We start from the raw sequence: 22,678 nt of genomic DNA on the forward strand, positions 1-22,678 counted from the left end.
CGATGCACAGGGCCACAAAGAGCACTAATCTGAACTGACCCTGGTGGATTGTTCCGGAAAGCTGAGGAAGCTACGGGACAGATTAGCCTCCAGAAAGACAGAGATGGTGCAAGCAGAGATTAGTCATGTACTAAGCAAGGATCGTTTCCCCCCCAGAGGACCACACACTGACAGTGTAGCCATGTCACCATTGTCTCTAAGCCACCGCCACTGTGGACTCCTTGGCTATTGTCTCCGAAATCCTCCAGCGTTTCCCCAAAAACCTGGACTCAAGCCCTTTGATTGGCACTTGTCAGAGCTGATAGAGAGGGTGACGTGTTGGGAAAGGCTTCGATAAAGGAGCCCTGAAAGGAAAATCCCCTCCCCATGAATAATAAATTGGCGAGGATTTTCCTTTTTACTCCGCCCCGCTCCTATTCTGCCATTCTTTCAGCAGATAGAGGAGTGAAGGCTTTGGGTGGCATCAGTGAATAGCCTCGGCACGCTGATTGTCTCCCTGATGCTCATCCCTTTCTCAAACATGCAAAGAAAGAGATACAAGTCCAACCTTCTTGCCTCTGCCTGCTGCGCTGGATGGTAAAGGGCAGGCAGTGTGTGTGTTGGAGAGAGTCGGACGAAGGGTGGGCGGCAAATGTGTGTGTGTTTATTGTCTTCGGCGGCCTTTTCGAGATCAGCTAGGGGATTTGACTCGGCCGCTCGCAGCCAAATCCAGCTATCTGCTGTGTTCAGATGCTGTGGTTGGTATGGTAACCTGCTCTGTGTGTTTTAGATGGGCTCTTGTTTCCAGCTTGAACTGACCAGTAATCACTGCTGTGCATTCATGGATTAGGCCATGTTGGAGGTTAGGATAGGAGCATTTCAAAAGGAGGAAACCAAATCCTGAATAATTTTAGTTGTGGTTTCACCCTGCTTTAAAGATTGTACATTATAGAAACTGACTGAACATAAAGATTTTAACCAGCACCTAAATTATTGGTCAGCTTACTGATTAGTTGCAGAAAAATGGTTATCAGCTAATTTTCTACTTGATTAAATGTGCTAAACATTTGATGTAACAAGCTTCTAAAGTGTAAGGATTTCATTGCTTTTCTGTTTAGTATCTCTGCAAAATTAAATTTCGATTCTTTGATCAGACAAACCAAGCAATTTGAAGATGTAACCTTGGTACGGTGGCCCTTAAGCCCCGTTTCCACCAAACTCTTTCAGTATGGTACCTTTGGAACCAACAGTAACCCCTCAGACATGGTACGTAGACCCTAGTGTTTCCACCACAAACAGTGCTCTTAAATGTGGGCGGGGTTGTTGTCACTCACTGCTCCGTCCAGCCCTCACTGTATTTCCTCCTTTATCAGTCTGCACCTCGTTTATCGTCCACAGAACGAGGCTGCAGTGAGAGTCTCTCTACATGGCATTGAGTAACATTACAAGTACACGTTCCACCTTAAAAGTCACCAGCAGTCGGCCCAGTGAATGAAGTTATTTTTTCTCAGACTCCAGCTGCTGTGAGAGGCAGCAAAACATCCTTTCATTTTATAATTACAGTTTACTAATAAAACTCTCCACAGTATCAACAGTGGTCACATGAGCCTCAAAACCAGCCACAACTCAGCCCTGAGCAGAGTGACCGTCCTCTACTGACCAATCAGACTGCAGTGTTCACAGCTCCACCTTTTAGTACCAGATCTGTGTGCTAGGTACCCCAACAGAGGGGGGACCAAACATGGGGACGGTACGGAACGGTTCCATTGGTACCATCCACAACTTTTCACAGTGGAAACGGGAAAAAAAACGTTCCAAACTGAACTGAACCGTACTGCTTGATGGAAACGGGGTTAAAGGTGTGTGTGTGTGTGTGTGTGTGTGTGTGTGTTTGAGAGGGAGAAAGAGAAAGTGACAGAGAGAGGGGAAGAGATTGTGGAAGGTGGACTATCGTATGCAATGTCTCTGTACTTTATTAGCCTAATAACTTACTTGAAACGCTGCTTTGTCACTTTTTGACTTTGATGTTTTCTAGTAAGCACCTCCCCGACCTCTCACGTTGAAGATCAACCCGTGCATCACATGAATTTCTCCTGGTGAAAGATCTTGTAGTGTGTGACCCTTACGGTCATTTCTAGTGAAAACTACAAGACTTCAAGACTCCTGATTATAAGTCAGCAAGTTGTGAAGTATGAACAGTAAAGGGATTTGATGACTCTGAAAGCTGTGCAGTGTACTCCAAAGAAAACACATGCAAATAGACAAAACTCAAGCAAATGGAGAAAACATCTTCACAAGTATTGACACATGCGCAGCGTCAAAAATGTGCTGCAAATATAGAAAACAACCAAATACAAAAATGCTGCAAGTTGCGCAGAAAAATGGTAAAAAATAAAGGTTACAAAATGTTTTCAGGGAACACCAAAAACTGACACTAATAACTGCATGACTCCAATATATATCTACTAGTGTTGCACAGTATACTGGTACCAACGGTAGACCGCGGTACTTAAACACCACGGTACATATGATACCATAATGTTGGAGTACACAGTACACACAGTACCACTACTGTGGGATAAGTTCAAAGTCCAATGACAAGAGGGTGAGTGTCCGTGCGCGGTCCAATAACGGTGCGTGCTGGCCACCTGGCACTCAAGATGCTGCTGCAGTGGTTTGTTTTCCAGTGACATTTCAGATATTAGCTGAGCGATTGAGTATCTTTGAGTAGTGAAAGTTATTATTTATTTCTTTTTAATTGTAGGCTAGATTTGTTTATATATGCTACAGTGATTTGTTTTCCACTACAGAGCTCTACGGTGCGAGCATTTTACTCGCATTTGCGACTAAAAATAGTTTTGTGCGAGCAAAAGAAATCATTCATAAGCACGCTGTGTGAGTACAGATTTCAACCAGCAGCAGAAACCAAAGGCGAATCCTGCTGGTTGTGGGTTGAACGGGGGTCACAGACAGGAATACGGCGGAGCGCTATGGCCACCGCAAGATAACGCGGTTTACCGTCGACCGAGAAGCCCAGCTCCAGGCCCAATAATTTCCTCTTCCAAAAGTAGGCTACCTGAACAGCCGAGCCGTGGCGGTACACAGGTATGTGGAGTGTCAGAGGAGAAACGAGCCATTCACATTTCTCTCTTTGTGGCAGGTAACGGTCCACAAACCTCACCGTGCTGAAGGGACTGTCCTTAACTTGTCAGGGCAGAAGGGTGGCTGGTTGATTTTTATTTTATTTATTTATTTTCTTTTGTATGAATAAGTCAATAAGTAATTTATTCCATTGAAATATCATTGATGTATTATAGAAAAGTGATTTATCTTTTTATAAATGACAAAAGGCACATCTGCCTCATTTTTGCTGTGGTATCGTGATGCTACTCAGAACCATGATATTTTCACTGGTATCGTACTGTGGGTCCCAATTTTGGTACCGTGACAACACTAATATCTACACTTGCTGTACACAGTGTATATCTTGAAAAACAATTTTAAAAAAACACTTACTGATGGATTAATGTCAGTCTGTTTGACCTTCATCATGATTTACCTCTGCCGTGTTTTCTTAAGTTGCGGAGGCTTAATGCAGTGCAGCTTAAGAAAACAACGCAGTCTGTGATGGTTTTATAAAGCACAATTCCTCGATAAGTTGTAAAATGAAACAGATTTAAAATGAAAGACAAAATGTAGGTTTCATTTAAATGCTATTTATGATGCGTTTAAGAAAAGTTTTGATTTTTGAAAACTATTATCTTCACATCACATTCATCAGATATTTGCTTTGTGTTGCATATAAAAAATCACCAGAAATGATGAATTCTACACTCTAAAGACGAATACATTTCTCGTCCCGTCATCTGTTTTGGTGACATTGAGACTTCAGCGGGACGTGGAGGCTGATGGAAGCGTGTGATTGTGTGCAGTGTGGCGGAAGACGGCCTGTCAAATGAGACATGACTCCATCAATCTGGGCTGCTGACCTCTGTGCGCTCACTGACGGGATAAATGAATCCACCATGTTTGAAAGGCTTGCTGAATCTCGCTGCCTGTCAGCTACTCGACTGGTCAAGCTTTCTCCTCCTAATGAATGGAACCATCTCCAAATGGATCACATTTGAATTATCGCTCATGCGCTAACACAAGTAACACTCCCGTTTGCAAAAGTAGAAGAAGAAAAGAGTCCAAAACTCTAATGGAGACTGTTGCGAAAGATAATCAGAGCCCTCTTTAAGCTCAAGTCTGCACTGATGGAGCTCTTTGTCTCTGCTCTGCTACACCAAGACGTGTATTCTGTGGACTCTATATTCAGAGATAATGGGACTCTTAATTGGCTGGTCAGTGACAAAATGAATGGCTGTTTAGGTTTCAGGGAGAGCGTCCGCCCCTCAGAGAGCCTCTGAAAGGACTGAAGGGAGATGTGACTGTGGCATTTAGGACAACAATGTGATGAGAATTAGTGTTTATTAAAGGAGCTGAAATGGGTTTTAGTACTTTTTACCAAGTGGCAACTTCCACGTAGACGACCATGAATACAAATGAGGCTTTTCATGTTCAGGACTGTGGTGATTAAAGTGTTTAATTTCAAAAACATAACCCTGTACTAAGCAAAAGACTGCAAGATGAAAGACTTAATTTGATTTTTTGTGGTGTATCTCTCTGCTCCAGGTTCCAGCACAGATGAAGGGAGCCCAACTGAAGATGGTTATCCAGGATGGAGGGACCGAGAGGAGTCCTCAGCTGGAGGCACAGGGCCCGAGAGTTTTGACCACAAAGCTGAAGAGAAGGACAGAAGGATGGAGGAGAGGAAAACGAAGGTGCTGAACATGCTCTCCAAACTGCAGGACAACACGCCTCGTCAGCCAAAAGGCAGCAAAGGTCGCTCCAACTTCGAAGACTGTGAGTGAGATTATTTACGATACGATACGTTACGTTACGTTACGTTACGTTACGTTACGTTACGTTACGTTACGTTACGATACAATATGATACGATACGATGCGATACACTTTATTGTCCCTGTAGGGAAATTTGTCTTGGACTCAGGAGCTGCACAAGTATTGCTGCCTTACAATAATAGCCCAGAAGAAATGAAGCAGTATTGCACGTCATCCATTCATGTAGTGCTCACACCAGCACACATCAGAGTCGACTAGAGCCAGCTGTTGATCTTGGGTTGTACGTCAACTTTTTTCCACACGGCACTGGTGCTACAGAAGTTGAAACTTTTGTAGTACATGCCACAAAACTGTAGCACATGTGTAGAAGTATCAAATAAGTCCACTGTAGTTTGTGACTGTCCTAATTTTGGTTCGGAGGGAGTCTGAAGCCCAGTTCAGACCAAAGATTCGCAACGAGACGAGTTTAGAAACAGGCAACTACTTGCAATGTGCCGTTCTGTAATGTTCTAAAAACCTGCCAGTTCACACCAATGCAACTAGATGAGATGGTGTATCATCTCTATGCAACTTCGGTTTTGATTTTCAGGGTTATTTTTGATAACTAAAAGGACTCTCTTTAATAAAAAGGTCTATCTCTGTAAGGTTTCTTTCCATAATGTTGTCAGACACTTGTAATAATCTGAGCCTGTCACTTTCATTGGACGTACATTGACGGTGCAAAATTGACCCGAATGGTTACCTTGCATCCTGTTGTGTAGCAGCCCTCTTGGTCAGTACCGGACCGATTTAAAATCTTTGTTGTTCCCATTAGACACTTAGACACAAAAACATGTGGAAAAAAGGGTCCAGATTGAAAAATACTGAAGTTACTCTTTAAGACTCAACTGGAGGCTGTGCCCAAGTCAAACAAGCGGCTCTGTAGTGAAGCAGCTGAGGAGATTTTGGTCAGAATTAATCATCATAATAAACAGATATGAGACAATGTCCTGGTTGAAAATGCTAAGTGTTACTTGACTGTTAAAAATCACCTCAGCAATGTTTGAAGGCTGAATCTGTCTCTGCCTGCCAACACTCTTATTTGCTTCCTGCTCACACAATAGGCCATCCATGGAAAAACACAAACACGCGATGCATTTACCAACACTCCTCTCGACTCTAAAAATTTCCCTAAATTACAGCACTTGATTTTTTATTTTTTTTTGCAAACAGGAGTTTAGCCAGGAGTTCTCCAGTTTCTCTCAAGTGCCTAATTTCTGGCATCCAAGCCTTTGTGAGAGCGCTGGGGCCGGCGGGTGCGACAATAAGCATCCACACCTAAGGTCAAGGCTGAGAGGCCGGCCCTCTGCAGAGGTCAGTGGGGTCAGAGTTCTCCCGTGAGTGCTGGCACCCAGTGAATGGGACTGATTGGACAGGTTTGTTCAGACGGTAATCAAGCAGGCTGAAGAACCCTGCAGCTGGCCTCACTATTCTGCAGCAAGGTTATTACTAATGGAAAGCTTTTGTTGTGTTACAGGAGTATGGATTTTGGTTTGTGTGTGCGTGTCCTTGTGTTCATGTAAAAACTAGGTTGAAAGTCACATGTGACAGCTTTGCAATGATGTCAGTATTTGGGTTGTCTTTGCATCTTTAAGAGGTGTTTATCATGCTATGTCTTTGGCCATGGGTTTGTGATAACGATAGCAGCCCTGCTCCTGGTGATGACGGTCTGTTGGAGGATCCATCTCCTCAGTTCAGACTGAATATCTCAACAACTGTCGCATGGATTGGTGTGATATTTTGTACAGACGTTCATGATCCCCAGAGGATGAATCCTTATGATTGAAAGAAGTATTTCACTGCTAGAAAGATGGCCTTTTAATGAAACTAGGACATCTGTACAGTAAAAAGACGCAAATACTTTTGGAATTGGTGCTACAGAACTAGAGAAAATGGACACTTTTGCTCAAAAAGGAGAAAACCTACAACTACCAGAATGCACTGCGCCACACTAGACCAATAAACACTCCCACTGGTAGGTGATGTAATGGGAACATATCTGTTTGAAACAATGGCGGCTGGTTGGCAAGAAACGATCTCGTATTACAGTGCAACAGTAAGCGAAAACATGTTTCTGAAAACATTTGAGGCAAGCCAGTGACAGAATCTTGGTTCATATTTGATCAGCGCTGCTTATGTTTATCAGTGAATAACATTTGCTATAAAGGTTTATAATGGATTAAGTTCAGGTTGGGTTTAAAAGACGTGCAACACAATTCCTCATAATACTAGAAGTACAATGATGTGTCAGTGTGTGTTTTGTTTTCGGGTGTGGTGTGTTTACAAAGTGTGTCCTGATACAGTCCATCATTTTCCACTCCTAAATGCTCACCAGGGTCCTTTTGTTTTGTCGTGTGTGTGTCCTTGCACACACACAACTGCGGTTTCTGTGCTCACAGAAGTGTGTGTGTGTGTGTGTGTGTGTGTGTGTGTGTGTACCTCTTGTCCAGACACTTGTAACTGTGGCCCCTCATTAGGCTCTGAAAAGGCCTAACTGGTCATAATTGTCTCTTTTCGGTCCAACGTTGACCACTTGCCAAAGGATTCCCAAAATAGAGCCCACACACACACACACACACACACACACACTCACACAGACACACACAAACGCCTGTAACTTCCTGTACTCTGCCAGCGTCCATCCATTCAACTCTGTGACCCTCCTGGTTGTCATCATCAGTCAGCGGTCGCTGCCATGAGGCTCGTGTTTGGAGTTAACAGAGAATATGTACTCAAGCACAAAGAGCAGATGTAATTATGTTTTCAGAACGAGATGAGTCTGTCAGCCAGGCTTGCAGTGTAAATTTATATATTGACTTCATCAGTGAGTTCATACATAGAACTTTTAGTCGCATATCCGTACATTTTTGGTGATTATGTTGCATACTGGAGATAAGCACTCAGTCTGAAGTTGTATCTGTAAGATTCCTTTAATTTCCTTATACAGTACACCACATGGTCCATACCTTGTACAGTGTTGGAAATTCAAAACTAGTTGACTCAGAAGAGGCTGATGCTGTTTTGCCACTCTGTTCTTGACCAGCTCATCTAGGTCAGTGTTTCATATTTGTGTGCTGGGTGACAAAACTGCGACGTCATATGTCCTGTCAGACTCACTCTGTCATTCCCAGATTGGACGGTTAAAACGGCTCTCACAAATTAAGTAAGACAGCCAAACAACTGGGTGGTGATGATTCAGTATTTTAACTTTTTGGCTCTCAGCTCTTGGCTATATCTGTACACACTAAGAGAGCGCGTTCACAATGAACTGAACGCATTCATCCATCTATCCATTTTTATCTGCCTGTCCGGGGCTAAGTCACGGAGGCTGCAGGCTGAGCAAAGTACTCCACACGTCCCTCTCCCCAGCAACAATTTCCAGCTCCTCCTGGGGGACCCCAAGGTGTTCCCAGGCCAGATGAGATATGTAATCCCTCCGGCGTTTTCTGGGTCTGCGCCGGGGCCTCCTACCAGTGGGACATGAACTTTGTTAACTCTCAAAACAGTTTACAAAGCTCACACACTGTATTTTACTACATCTGAGGATTTACAGCACCCAGAATGCTGCTGTTGAACAGTGAAGACTGCAACTCGTCAATATGGGTTTCCCTTTACTTAAATGTGAACCAAACCTTTTCCTCTACCTGACCACAAAGGATGCTGTGAATCTTAACAGGAGGTAAACTCTATTGGACAGGGAACAGGCTTTGACTCGGCTGAAGGCTCTAGAACCCATAGTAGGCAGCAGGCAGATGGTGATATGAGTAGGATTGCAGAAGAGGATCTAAAGCCCTTTTTAAAGAGGAGTTGTGCAAATTTGCAGGAAAGCCCAATCAGTCTTTTTTCAGCATTGGCAGTATAAAAACAAAATCGGGGAGTGCAGCAAAATGCTGCCTACCTACTTTTGTTTATACAGAATGCGCCTTTTTTGGGGCAATGGGGGGCGTGAGCAAGTAACAAAATGTGTAGCTCAGCGTGTGACGTAAACAGTGACGTGGAAGGGAAGCTGTGGCTGGTCAGTCCTTCTGTGATTCTCTCATAAGTCGGCCCGTCCTTCACCGTCCCCGCCATCTGACGGTTAATGGCCTCTTTGTTTGCGAGGGCAAGGAGGGCGCGCAATTCCTTGTCTCCCCACTTACTGGAATTTCTCAATTGTGGGATCAATAAAGGTGTATCTTATCTTATCTTATCTTGCTCATCTTTACAGTGTCTGTCAGGTTTGAGTTTCCCTCTTGCTACTAGCTGCTCATTCCTGCTATCAGCTGTTTCCTGTTTATCCACCACCAGTGGGTCGCACGTGCAGCGTCATCAACAGCTCTTCCCACAAGTCATCAACAGCCCCTCCTGTGGCGAAAGGCCACCTCGTTCTTTTTAAACCAAAAAGGTTCCACCAATATGTCTACCCTACGCGGTGGAAATTTGGGCACCTCGGATCAACTTGCCAATCCAGCTCTGTGTGTCTAAACGCTCGCAGCTTGCCGGCAAAACGGCCCAACATTCGCGGAAAATCTGGCAGTGTAAAAGCGGCTTAAGAAGGGAGGGTGTTTAGATATGAAGGGGTTCAGACAGGTAGGAAGGGGCTTGGTTATGAAGGGCCTTAAAGGTGAGAAGCATATGAATATTTGAGCATATTTTTTGTGATAAGTTATAGATTCCAATTGAAAAAAAAACCTCACATTTTTATTCAGATTGTGCCCGCCAGGTCTAAAAAAACAAGTCACAAAGTCAGCCACATCGACAGCTAATTTAAAACAACACACTGAATTGAAGCTTTGACCAGTCTTGTGGAATATTTGCAAGTGACTGATGACTATTTGAGACTGTGACCTCAGTTTAGAAATTCAAATTGTGAACTATTAACTTGAACTTGTTCATTTTAATCAGTGTGAACTTAACTTGGAGCCAGCTCTTGTGAAGTGTGAACATGCACCACACTGTCTACATTACCTAATTCTCATATCTAGATATTGTTGATTATAAAAAGTACTTCAAAGTCCAGTTTTGCCTCATGGCCTCCTAATCTGTGACTGTGGTGAACAGCCCAGGCTGAGCAGATTGTACGTGCGTGGAGAGCAGGGTGACACTGATGTCAAGTAGCTGTGGTCTCCTTTGTGTCGCCACAGAGCAGCGACTGAGTGCGGTGTGAGGGACTCTGTGGGCCGAGGTCTCTGATGAATGTCAGTGTTGATATGGAACACCTGGCGGCCTTGAAGCCAGCCTCGCCGTGACCCCACCCACCACCACTCGCCCATATTACTGTCTCCTACCAGTGGGCGGAGATCAGACCTAATTGTTGTGTTCAAACAGTGAGTGAGCCAAAAAGAAAAATACGGCCGACCGAATGAACAAGAAAGACCAGTCGCTTAAAAGACATGAAGGGAGGTTACGGGCATTAGTGCGAGGTGTTTGTGAATGTGTGTGTGTGTGTGTGTGTGTGTGTGTGTGTGTGTGTGTGCGGGGGGGAAGTCTCATAGTGAATGTTTGGGTACAGTGCCTTTATGTAACCCCTGTTTGCTCAGCCTTTGGTCTGGAATACCTCTATGTATTTACCATCAGTCCAGAATGACTGGGCAAACAAACAGCTCGCCTATTGATGAGCGGCAGCGTGGAATATGCCCGCTGTATTCACGAGAGAGAAAAAAGGATGGGGTAGAGGGAGAGAGAGCAAAGTAAATCTGTCAAAGAGTCTATTATATGGTGTCCAAACAGAGAGCGCCCTCCACAATGGCCTTATTAATGGCACAATGTCAAGGAGCGGCGGGGCAATAATAGCAGATGATTTTGCTTTGTGAGGTTATCTCTAGAGATCTGCTATTGCAATACAGCAGATGATTTGGACTCTGGGGGCATATCGGTGCGGATCTGCGGCAGGAGCTGATTGGGCGTAGGCGTGTGTGTGTGTGTTTGTGACACGCTGCGAGTGTGTGTGCAGTAAGTTTGTGGTTTGTGGTGAGGCCGATGGCGTGCAGCCAGGGACAGGAGTGTGGCCGCTACGTGTGTCTTTGTTTGTTTTCCTAGCAGAGCTCTAACCCCCCCTTCGACACATACACACAAACACACACACACACACACACTCCTCAGTCTTTTTGGAGAAAGCAAGGGGGAGGAGTCGTGCGTTCATGGAGCAACAACAGCGTCTGCAGGAGAATGCTGCCAAATACTGTCACCCTCTTTTACATTGTAGTGCCCACTCAAGAGACACCAGCACATGTTGCCAAATTCTGCTCTGAAAAGACTGTTTTATACAACACTAGTGAGGCGCTCTGAATGTTGATGCACTCGTCTTCATTTGTAAAATTGTGGGCTTTCTATAGTCATTGACAAAATAAGTTGGTTTTTTATTGCCCTCTGAAAAACGGTGGGGGGAAATCCATTCTAAGATGCATTATGATTCTCTCTTGAAACATGATGTCTCAATGCACGAAAGTCAATAATCAGAAATTAAAAACCCATTTCTCAAGAGCTGCTAGCATCCCCACCACTGTCGCCAGACTCAGGTTGGGTGTTATGTTAAAAATAAAAATAATGCACACTAAGAATTATACTGAAGTGCTGATCACTGGCATATAGATCTATTTTATTTTGATAGCGTTTTGGCCTTTGGGCCTTCTTCAAGAACAAGTTGTTTTCTTCAAACAAGTTGACATGTGACCTTGATTTTCAGATGTTTGGGGTCGTCCACATCTGTCCCTGTGTGGTTTTTTGGGAACTTAATTTATTGCATGTAACGTAACGAGTTGTTGTGAACTGGAATAACCTTCACTCTGATTGGCAGTGCACGAGAAGAGGAACGGACATGAAGAAAGCAAACAAACCACTAAAGTCAAGAGGGCGTGAGGTCAAAACAAACTTTTTCTATTAAATATGTTTGTGTTAAAGCAACTCTTACCTTTCTTGCATTTCACACAACACTTAGAAAAAATTTGAACATCCACAACTCCCGCCTCCCTCCAAAGTCCCATCCTCGTCCTTATTACGTCTATGATAGACGTAGGCGTTGGTATGGTAACGTTAGATACACGGAAGAGGAGGGCGAGTGTAACGTTACAAATGCATCCCGGAGTTTTAAAACTCAACCGAAGTCAGTGATGACTGATAGATAGTTGCGTTAACATTACTAGTAAGTGGAAACGCACAAGGATGATAACGTTAATGTTTCACATAAAGTGAAGAGCCTGGTTTCTATTCACTCCGAATTTTGTCTGGATTCTGGTTCCGGTCTAGAGAGCGGATGCCGAATTCACCAAATTCACCAAATTCACCAAAGTAAAAGTGTTCACCTAATTAAAACTTTAAATTCTGGCGCACCATCGATTTGGGGTGATGAGGGGTGTAAGAAAATTGATTAACTTGGCTTGGGGCTTTTCTTGTAAATTATATTCTTTAAATTAAAGTTTCACCGCATTTTTATTAGCTTGGTGCTTTTATTTTGGCGGAAAGGCGCATCCATCGAATTCTGGATCCTGTCTCACTCGCCCTGGTTCCAGTTCCTTACCAAAACGGCCACTAACGGCCCCAGACTACTTGTGAGCATCATTCCCGGGAATGTGAAGTTAAAGCCCAACTTGCAGGTTGGAGACCATGGTGAATAAATGTGTAGGAAAATAATGTAGAAACTCGATTAAAACAAAAAACAAAAACATATACACACTACAGTGACTTTTGGGGTCGTTTTTTTGAGAGAATGTTGCTTCCGCGTCTAAAAACCCAATAACCGGAAGTGACGTAGCGTAAGGGAGTCCAGCCAAGTTCGATTGAGTGTAACATTAATAAACATGGATCCCAGTACTAGTTTTGAGACTGACGAGGCTGAAAATGTACATTCATATGCATATGATGGCCCACAGGCTTATAATTATGAGCCTGCTAGGCGTCCAAGAGACCAGGAACAGATCAGGGTTAGGAGAAATAACGGCCACAGGAGAGAAATAGAGCTGTGGTGTGAGGAGAACCAGTGGAGAACTGGGCAGGTGTCTTGGTGAGCGACCAGCGTTAGCTAACGACAGCTAACGATGTTTAACGCTGTGTTCACAACACAACATTAAGTTTGCCATCACGTATTAGGTTATAACAAAGCTACCAATAGCTCTGCCAGTGTTAGATAACTAATGCTACTTACCCATAACAGCAACTAATGCGCAAATTATCAGCTTGCATCAGACGTATCTTGCTATGCGTGTTATAACTCCACATTACGATGTATTGACGTCCGCAGGGGAGAGGGAGAGAGAGAGAGAGGGAGAGAGAGATACGAAGATTTCCTGATAATTTTTTGTATGATAGGTGCTTGTGTGGGAACTGCCAGCCCGTGTCCTCAGCTGTGGAGAGTATGTGCTGCAGGGAGGTGGATGCCTTCTGGGCTCTGGTGGAGAATCTGACCCCCAGACCAGACATAACATGCCTCACACTGCCCATCAACCTTCACGCCGCCCGCTCCCATCTCAAACACGGAGATCTCCCTCTCTGCGGAGCCCGCCCAGCCTCACACATACCCCCGAGGCTCGGGTCTCCCTCTCCGCCAGGAACATAATCCTCCTGTCCAAAATGAGCGCTGCACACGACTGTGTTTTTGGTCACAGATGAAGTCGTGAATCGCGCCTCTTCACCTGCACAAAACACACCCAGGCACGAAAACTAACTCCACTCCTTTTTCTGTCCGGAAAACGGTGGACTCGATGTCCTGACAGACTCCAGTTTGTGCAACCTGCACAAACACAATAATTCGGCATAATCACAAATGGTGAAATGTACTGTTAACAACCGAAAAAATACTAACTCACAAGTTTACTACCGCTCAGACTCACTACCACCTACTACTGCGCATTGGACAGAGGCAGGGTCAAGGACCTCTCGTGACGTAGTATCAGGCGATGTTGAAAAAAAAAAGCGTTTTTAGAAGAGGAGCTAAAAAGATCCACTTTTTCCTCTGAATTTGTGCTCTTATGTCGTGTAAACCATAATAAATTCTGAATTAACTTCTCATATGGTAATTTTCAGACAAAGTTATGTATATATTTTTAAAAAAATTTAACCTGCAAGTTGCACTTTAAATATGTAGTTTTACTGTTGGTGACAGGGACTCTTATCCTTTAATCTTAATCCTTTAATCTTCATAGGCTCAGTTAAATCTGCATGACATACATTTCTACTGTATCATAGCATCAAACTTGCGTGTGAATAGACAGAAAATAAACTTGATAATTTGATAAGTAGAGATCATCACCACAACATCACTGCCTGTTCGTTTTAAAACATAAGTGTAAAAGCTACAAACCATCTCCTCTCTGTGTGCACGTTTGTCGCCTGGCGGCTTCATCAGTCTGAAAACCTGCTCCGTCACTTCTCCTGCACCTCCTGCTGGTCTGCACCGCTCTCCCTGTAACATTTTTATCAGATAAGGTTTCGATCCTTACCTTTGATGTGGAGCGTGTTCAAAACAGCCAACAATACCTCATTCTATACTATTGTGAAACGATACGCTTGGCCTGGTTTACAGGTCTGCGTTGGCGCTCAAGACCTCTCACCTCCTTATCTTACTTCATATTTTACGCCTTTGTCTCATCGCACTGAGGCAGTAGATTTACAGCATTATCACATGTTTAAGCACTTAAACCCAAAACATCCCATAAACCCATTTCTCATAGACTTTCTGCAGTTGAAGATCGGTTTAGACTCTGTTTATCTGTGTGTGTGAATGCTATTTGCTCTAAATTCGCGCTCTTAATCACATATTTTCAGGCTGTATATGTGGGGCATGTTGCACTCTGACATTCTCCTGCTATTAAAAAAGGGGGTCACCTCCTCTCCGCGACTGAATGTGACCTTTGTTAAAGGAATTATGGGACACTTTATACAGTGTGATGATGATGAGCAGAAACAAAAGTCTGGGATTAAGCGGGAAACAGAGCAACAAACAAAGTGAACTCGTTAAAAAACACAATAGACCCCTGTGTGTGTGTGTGTGTGTGTGTGTGTGTGTGTGTGTGTTATCAGTTGCTTCCTAGCTCTGACACTGTATGACAAGTCAGTTATGGAAGTTCATACTAAAACTGTGTTTTATTCTCTGTGGCAGGTAACGGCCCACAAACCTCACCGCACTTTAGGGACTGTTCTTTACTTGTCAGGGGAGGAGGGTGGCTGGTTGATTTTTATTTTATTTATTTATTTTATTTTGATCCCCCCTATGTTAATCACTTATTGATGCTGTTTTTGAAGTATGAATAAGTCAATAAGTAATTTATTCCACTGAAATATCATTGATGTATTATAGAAAAGTGATTTATCTTTTTATAAATGACAAAAGGCACATCTGCCTCATTTTCGCTGTGGTATCCTGATACTACTCAGAACCGTGATACTTTCACTGGTATCATACCGTGGGTCCCAATTTTGGTACCGTGACAACACTAGATGTCACAACCATTCCATTGGGAGTCGTGCAGTGAGGCGGCTCGGGTGCCGCTTAAAAAAGTGTTCCCCCACTTTTGGGAGTAGGGGAACACTGCTCTCTCAGAGGCCCAAAGTGTTCCCCTACTTCTAATTTTACAAATGAAGCACTGGTTATTAGTTTGGCTAAGTCTGCAAAGATATTGTCACTGCCACTGGTTTGCCTGATATTAAAATAAGACAGAGCTAGCTAACGTGTGCGCGTGCCTGCATGCATAATTAAGCTACAATTCTTAGAAATGTTTTAGCTTAATATTTGGACAACCACTGTCATTACAATAAATTAAATCTGTAGTCATTTAATACTCACAGGCCTACATTCAGCAGGCCTATATTTTGTGCTAGAGGGACGTTATGTTATATGAAACATTAACCATGAAAATTAACCACGTCATGTTAGCTTGTCAGTAAGGGGGGTAAATAGTGCTCCAAATTCAGGCTAACGTTTAGCATGGAAAACAGGGCACAAGCAAGGGGTCCCTTGTTCTCTTACTTCAAGATACCTGAATGAAGATGTTTTCGTATGATAAGCGTTACCCCTTTACAAACACATCCACTTCACTCTAATCCCTTGCAGTTTTGTGCAGAACCCACGCGGTTATTTTGCGTGCGCTATTTATGTAATTTCGCCTATTCTATTTTATTATTCCTGCATATTGGGGTCCTTAAACAGTATTACAGTTGGATAAATTGGGGCTGACTGGAAAACTGTGACTCTTGTGGAGTCAGTGAGCCCCATGTATTCATGTGTGTGCCATGTGTTTACACTCTTGCCTCATCATGAGCTGTTTTTGATATTTTATACAGGTGATTCGAATCGAATGCCTGCTATTGACGACACAATAAAACATCCATCGGTTAAAAGTAATTAATACTCTGAGTAGTTTTTGAGAAGAGTACTTTGTACTTTTACTTAAGTATTTTTTAAACACCAGTACTTTTACTTGTACTTGAGTACAAATTTTCAGGCTCTTTCCACCTCTGCTGCTCAGGGCTTACGGGGCCACAGGGGATTTGTTTGGCTGCAGTAAGGCACACGGCCGCAGGAGAAAATTGGCTGCAAGGCTGAGGTGAAGGGCCTGATCCCTTTACAACATTCAGCTAGTGAGCTATGCTAGCTAGCTTCCACTGAAAAAGACGAGGCTAACAGGCCTAGCTTGCTAACACTAGTACTGACTAACAGTAGATGTTGCCTGCGCCCTGGAGAACACTAATGTCACAGCAGATTTTTTTTTTTGTAACAAGACTGCAAATCTAACAGGACCTTTGATGCCAGGATTCAGTGTCAGACAGTTTTTGTTACTCTGTGCTACAGACATAATTCAGGCAGCACCAAAAAAGCACAGAGGTCACAATGGAAAATATAAATCATACACAGATGAGTACCAATAGTTGTCAGAAGAGCAGTCAGCAGTGTTTTTCATCTGTCAGCTGCAGACATTGAAAATGACGTCCAAGTGTGTGTTAAATGAGTTGTGACCCGCGGCTGTTTGCAGCCTGCGGACCGGTGCGCAAGCAGTGACTCTGCAAGAGAAAAGGAACAAAACAGGAAAAACAAACGCCAGTGAAAGAGTGAACCTCCCTGCTCATCATCATCATGGCCCCATTCTTCCTCTCTCAATTGCAACTGAATCGCCTCGGTCTCATTACAGATTATGGCCTCAGCAGAGTGACTCTCCCCTTTCTCTCGCCTTTCTCCACACAGTCCCTCTCTTGATTAACATTTTCTGCTAGGCTTCACACCAAAGGCACAACCTGTGCGCTTTAAAGGCAGGGTGAAAAAAAAGCCATCAAGCGCTGGAGTGGAATCAGATAAGGCTATCAGGCAGGAGGCTTTACTGCCTCGGCTTTGTCCCGCTCCTCCACCCACCCTCGCTTCCTCCCTCAATCTCTCACTCCACTGCACCTTTTGTCCGGTTGATTCCCTGACGGAGTGCTCCCCTCAGCCAGGGACCCCCCGACCTCCAGCACCACTGCACTGCAGGCCCACAGTGTGTGTGTGTGTGTGTGTGTGTGCAGACAAGAACAGGCAAGGTTGTGGTCACGGCTGATGTTGAGGTTGAACTTTCTTAAACTCTGCCTTATTCAGAATATACTCGAGACCTTAAACAACATTATCATCACATGATATGTAAATGTACATTTGGTGATATCATACACTAGATATTTAGATTTTTTTCCCCTTAAAGCAATTATTTCACCCATTTTTGTTGATTGTTTTCCAGTACAACCACACTTACAATAATCCTTTACTAATAAAAACAAAAAAATAAATTGAGAATAACTCTAATACTGCATTTTTGAGTTTAAAGAAATCTGATAATAGGCCTACGTGGCCAAAATGAATTTTATTTACACATTTATTTATTTATTTATTTTCTTTTAATGTCCCCTAAAATGTCCGACCTTGACTATATTGTCTTGTATCTGTGCTAAATCTGTCACTAGAGAGGTGTTTTCACATTCCTCTACTAAAGGGGGCGGTGTCTGTACGCTTCCCTAAAATCTGATTTTCAACGTACGCCGGGCAGCCATATTAGATACTAATACAAAAGCCAAATTCTCTCTAATATGTGAAATACATACCGACGGGGCCGTAGATTTCGACACAACACCAGCAAATTAACCTGAAAGCTCCAGGGCAGAGCGGACTGTCAGTGCAGAGAGCAGAGCAAACATCGTAGAGTGTGTAGTTTTGTAAACCGGACCAATGTGAACACTGTGACATCAAAGAAAATATTGTTGTATGTTTCATAAACACTAACAATGTGTCAGCCACTGCCGGTTAGCCTCCAAGCTTGAAAATTGAATTTCCCGTCAGGGATTAATAAAGTATATAAAACTGAAAAAAACTGAAAAAGCTAACAAACAACATAAACAAATAAATGATGCTAACTATACGTATCATTCAGGTATGTCTACAATTGCCAGTTTTGGGGCACAACTAAGCGGCAACCTCCAGGACTGAAAAATATAGCTGACACTGAAGTGCCAAGTACTGCAGTTCCTCTAATGGCCACTTGTGGCTGGCTCCAGAAGCCAGTGAATCCCCATAGACTCCCATGTTAAAATGCCCAACTTTACAGCAGAAATAAACATGTTTACAGCCTGGTACAAAAAATGCCTTTGGTCTCTTTTTTTTAATAACTCATCCATTTACATTTTATTAAGGTTCAAAGTTATGCATAATTAAGGTTGGGCCGTACTGAGTGACAGTCTGTCTACTGATATTGTCCTCAGGCTCACAGTCTCCAGCTTCTCGCCCAAATATGGTCACTTTTGGCTCCAAAAAACCAAGATAGCAACGACCAAAATGCTTAACTCAAGGCTTCAAAATGGGAGTTCACAAAGCAATGGGTGACGTCATGAGAGCTACATATGTCCATTATTTTTACAGTCTACGTACAGAACGGACTCGTCATCTGAGTCTGGGTCTGACTGAGGCTCAAACATGTCTGGCTGAAACTGGAAACTAAAGGTGCGGACACACCAAACTGACATCAAAGAACTAGCGGCGACGAAAGCCAACTGCTGCATCGTCTGCGTCGCCTCACGTCGCCCTGTGTCAGTTGCATTTGAACACACTACTCGAACTACATCCGACGGCCAAGTGGCACGTACGTTCTGCGCCTGCGTGAGAGAGAGCGGACTGACAGAGTGGTACATCCTGACAGCCGAGGTGTTACCTATCTGTGTAGCTGAGCACCGCAGCACCTCCACTGGCTATTACATTACATTTACATTCAGATTAACCCGCTGCTTCTTCCCGACTTCAACCTGAATAACAAACCAGGGCTTGGTTCTCCAGTTGGGTCCAAACGGAGAGCCGGGGTTAGCTGGGAAGCTAGCGGAGGCTAACTGGCTGTGCTTCCCTCTGTCATGCTGCGCTAGCTGCTCCCAGCTAGCTCTGGCTAACTGGCTGTGCTTCCCTCCGTCATGCTGCGCTAGCTGCTCCCAGCTAGCCCTGGCTAACTGGCTGTGCTTCCCTCTGTCATGCTGCACTAGCTGCTCCCACAACCTGATCTCACAGAAATACGTGAAATGACCACGACCTCTTAACACCGCATTCCGTGGTGGCAGCACGTAATGGGTTGAAATTACGTGCTGCCACCACGAAAACAATGCCAATGTAAAGTCAATTAGGATCCTCTCCCGTGGTGGACACACGGATTCCCTGATTCAATCACGTCACGTCAACCTCATTTTCCTCAGTGATATCTTTAACATTCCTGTACACACACAAAGAAGAGTAGATCCGTCAGACCCTTTTTAGAGGGTTTTGTTGTTGTTGTTTCTTTTTTATTTTTTGTGTGGGAAATCAACATTAAGATAATAATCATAGCAGTGTTTTTTACAGTGTGTAAAATGCATCTATAGGGGGAGTTAAACAAGATTTACTGGGCAGAACATTTTACAGCTTTAACATAAACTTGTCTCTACTTTTCAACAGCTACAGAACAGTGACACTGTTTGAAAACATCTTTGTGCATTTCTTTACTTCAGTGTTCTTCATCATATATCATCTGAATTATACACTGATACATCTGCGTTACCAATTTATCGGTTGGCCCTATAGCGCTTAGTTCTAACCACTACTACAACTCTGTTTCTCTGTTTCTGCCATTGCTCTGCCTACTGTGGCGCAAAGGCAACATTCATGATTGCCACATGGATAAATAAAACTCTGGGGGCATGTCTGAGCTTTAATATCATTAGTGCAGTTTCTTTTGTGAATCAGACGTCGAGACGGGACAGATAGTGGTTGCAAGTGATGTGCTTTTCATGGTGCTATCAATGGCAGCGGTCCATTCTTCGTGAATTTACTAGCAGCGAGTCTATATTGAGTAAGTAAAATGTCAATCTCCAAAGTAACTAGTAAGCAGAGCAGTTAAAAAAGTACAATTTGAGTATATGAATTTATGAAATATGGGGGAGTAGATGTACAAAATGGAAACAAGTAAAGTGGCTTAAAAGTGAATTTAGATATAGTTTGTGAGTAATAAATGATAAGGGATCCTTTAAAAAGAAAGAAACATATCTGTGTTTCTGGACTCACTGAAGTCACCACAGGTCAACGGCTCACTCTCCTCCAGATGGTCAGTGAACCTCAGCCCGCCTCGCTGTAAAAGAGAGAAGGTGGATCCATTCACTGCGTCACATAAGCTGCCATTTCACTTTAGCAAATTGACCAGTGCACTGATCCAGCCACTGTGTGAACCTTTTGAAGAGAGCGGACTTTAAATCTGGTCCCATGCCAGGCTGAGCAGCGTCTGCATGTGTGACTCCAGATCCTCCTGCTCCTGCAGCCCCTTCTCATCTCAGATATTTGCAAACAGATGCACGAAGCCGGCCCGCAGGTTTTTTGATCAATCAAGCTTTAACAAGTCAAGTTGACTAGATGCGAATGTAACATTTTGCATGTGAAAGGACGAGGCCGGGTAAGGCCTGGTTTCGATTAGGCCTAAGCTGATAAATGGCAGATTCAAACAGCCCCCCTGCTACTGCGGAGAAACCCCAGAGGTCCAGGGGTTTAAGTCCAGACTGATATCAACTCTGTTGCTCCTCTTTCTTCTCCAAACCAATGAATAGATCCATTATTCAGTAGACTCATTCTCATCTCCTAAATTGAAGTGGCAGCAGCTTAAAAGCCCCCATTTTCTACCCCCCTTTTTTTCCAAGTCCTTCTCCCTCCTAATTTGCCTACTGAAATATTCATGGGTGTGGTCAGCCTCAGTTTGTCCCCTGTCGTGTAATCATCGTTCTTATATTGGAGTCTTTAGCATTCATCAGTACTTTTAAGTGACAGAAATTAGGTTCTGTTTTTATCTATCTTAAGAAAGAAGCCTTAGTGAGTTTTATGATCCTTTTATAAAAGTTTCTGCAGGTCCTTAAATAGTCCTAAAATGTCTTAAATTCAGTTCTCTAAATATCAGGCCTTTAAAGTCATTAAACAGTCTTAAATCTGAATTTATGAGGTCTTAAATGAGTTGAGCTCTTCTGCGTGAAAGTCCAGATTTCCGATGTTACAAATCCTTAAACCTTTCACTGAACATAATACTGTCTTTTTACTTTATACCTGCATGTACTTGTTGGCAAAATGTGGATTAACCTAACCTAAGTTGACTGAATTTGGTTTAAAATTATTTTTGAAAAGGTCTTAAAAAGCATCAAATTCAAGTGTCTGATACCTGTTTCTCTGTGTCTTGTACGTAATCTCTTTAAAGTCTCAAAATTAAAAAGGCACAAACTTGAGCAAAGGTGTCATGAGACATATATGTAGCACTGCAACAATTATTTTCAGAATCCATTATTATCTTGATTAATTGTTTGGTCTATGAGATATTAGAAAACACTGAAAGACGTCCATCCAAGTTTCTCAGAGCCGAAGGTGACGCCATACATTTTTTTTGTTATTTTCCGACTAACAGAACAAAACACAAAGACATTCAGTTCAGAAATATTTCATTATCTAAAAGACGGTATGTCCTGTACCATCAGTTGTCATGTCATGTAATGGCCATAACGATAATACCAGGCAGGCATGAAGAGGTTTATTTTTCACTTCCTGTTTCAAAAAGTAGTTATGTTCAGTTATGGTTTGCCATCAGATGTTGTACCTTTAATAAGTAAAACTTCTGTAAACGAGGTTGAAAAAAAATACCTGATGACACAGAACACCAGTCCCTCTCCCAGTGGGACATGTTTTGCAACATAGTATGTAACCATGATCATTAATGAGGGACGTTCTCTGTCATTTTAGTTTCTCAGTCACTGTATACTCTGCTTTAAGTGTTACTGTTTAAATATAGTGTGGGTACATGTTGTCATTGTTGTTATTATCATTTGTAGTTTTCTTCTGATTAATTCATTTGTTTTAGTCTGTTTTCATTTTGTTTTATTTTCCTTTTTGCCTTTGATTTTTTTTTATTGTGTATTTGTTTTACGGTAGGATTAAATGTTTACTTGTGTGGACTGCAGGAAGAGTAGTTGGTACCTTGGAACTGGCTAATGGGGATCCAAGAAAGGAAGGAAGGAAGCAAAGGAAGGAAGGAAGCAAAGGAAGGAAGGAAGAAAGAAAGAATGGAAGAAAGGAGGAAAGGAAGGAAGGAAGAAAGAAAGAATAAAGGAACAGAAGGAAGAAGGGAAAAAGAAAGAAAGAACAGATGGAAGAAAGAATGAATGTAAGAAAGAAAGGAAGGAATTAATAGAAGAAGAAAGAAAGTATGGAAGAAAGGAAGGAATAAATGGAGGAAGAAAGAAAGAACGGAAGGAAGGAAGGAAGGAAGGAAGGAAGGAAGGAAGGAAGGAAG

The 22,678-nt window shown here is 43.0% G+C and overlaps 1 protein-coding gene across 1 annotated transcript in view; it reads left to right on the forward strand.

Moving 5' to 3' along the window:
* The window catches only part of LOC126385221 (uncharacterized), an 82,399-nt gene that overhangs the window by 48,620 nt on the left and 11,101 nt on the right, over positions 1 to 22,678 (forward strand). Inside the window, exon 10 of the mRNA XM_050036824.1 lies at positions 4,654 to 4,884. Within this exon, the coding sequence (XP_049892781.1) occupies positions 4,654 to 4,884 (231 nt within the window). The remainder of the gene's footprint in view (positions 1 to 4,653; positions 4,885 to 22,678) is intronic.

Source organism: Epinephelus moara, chromosome 23 (genome assembly GCF_006386435.1).
Source record: "Epinephelus moara isolate mb chromosome 23, YSFRI_EMoa_1.0, whole genome shotgun sequence".
In the NCBI taxonomy this organism is placed as follows: Eukaryota; Metazoa; Chordata; class Actinopteri; order Perciformes; family Serranidae; genus Epinephelus; species Epinephelus moara.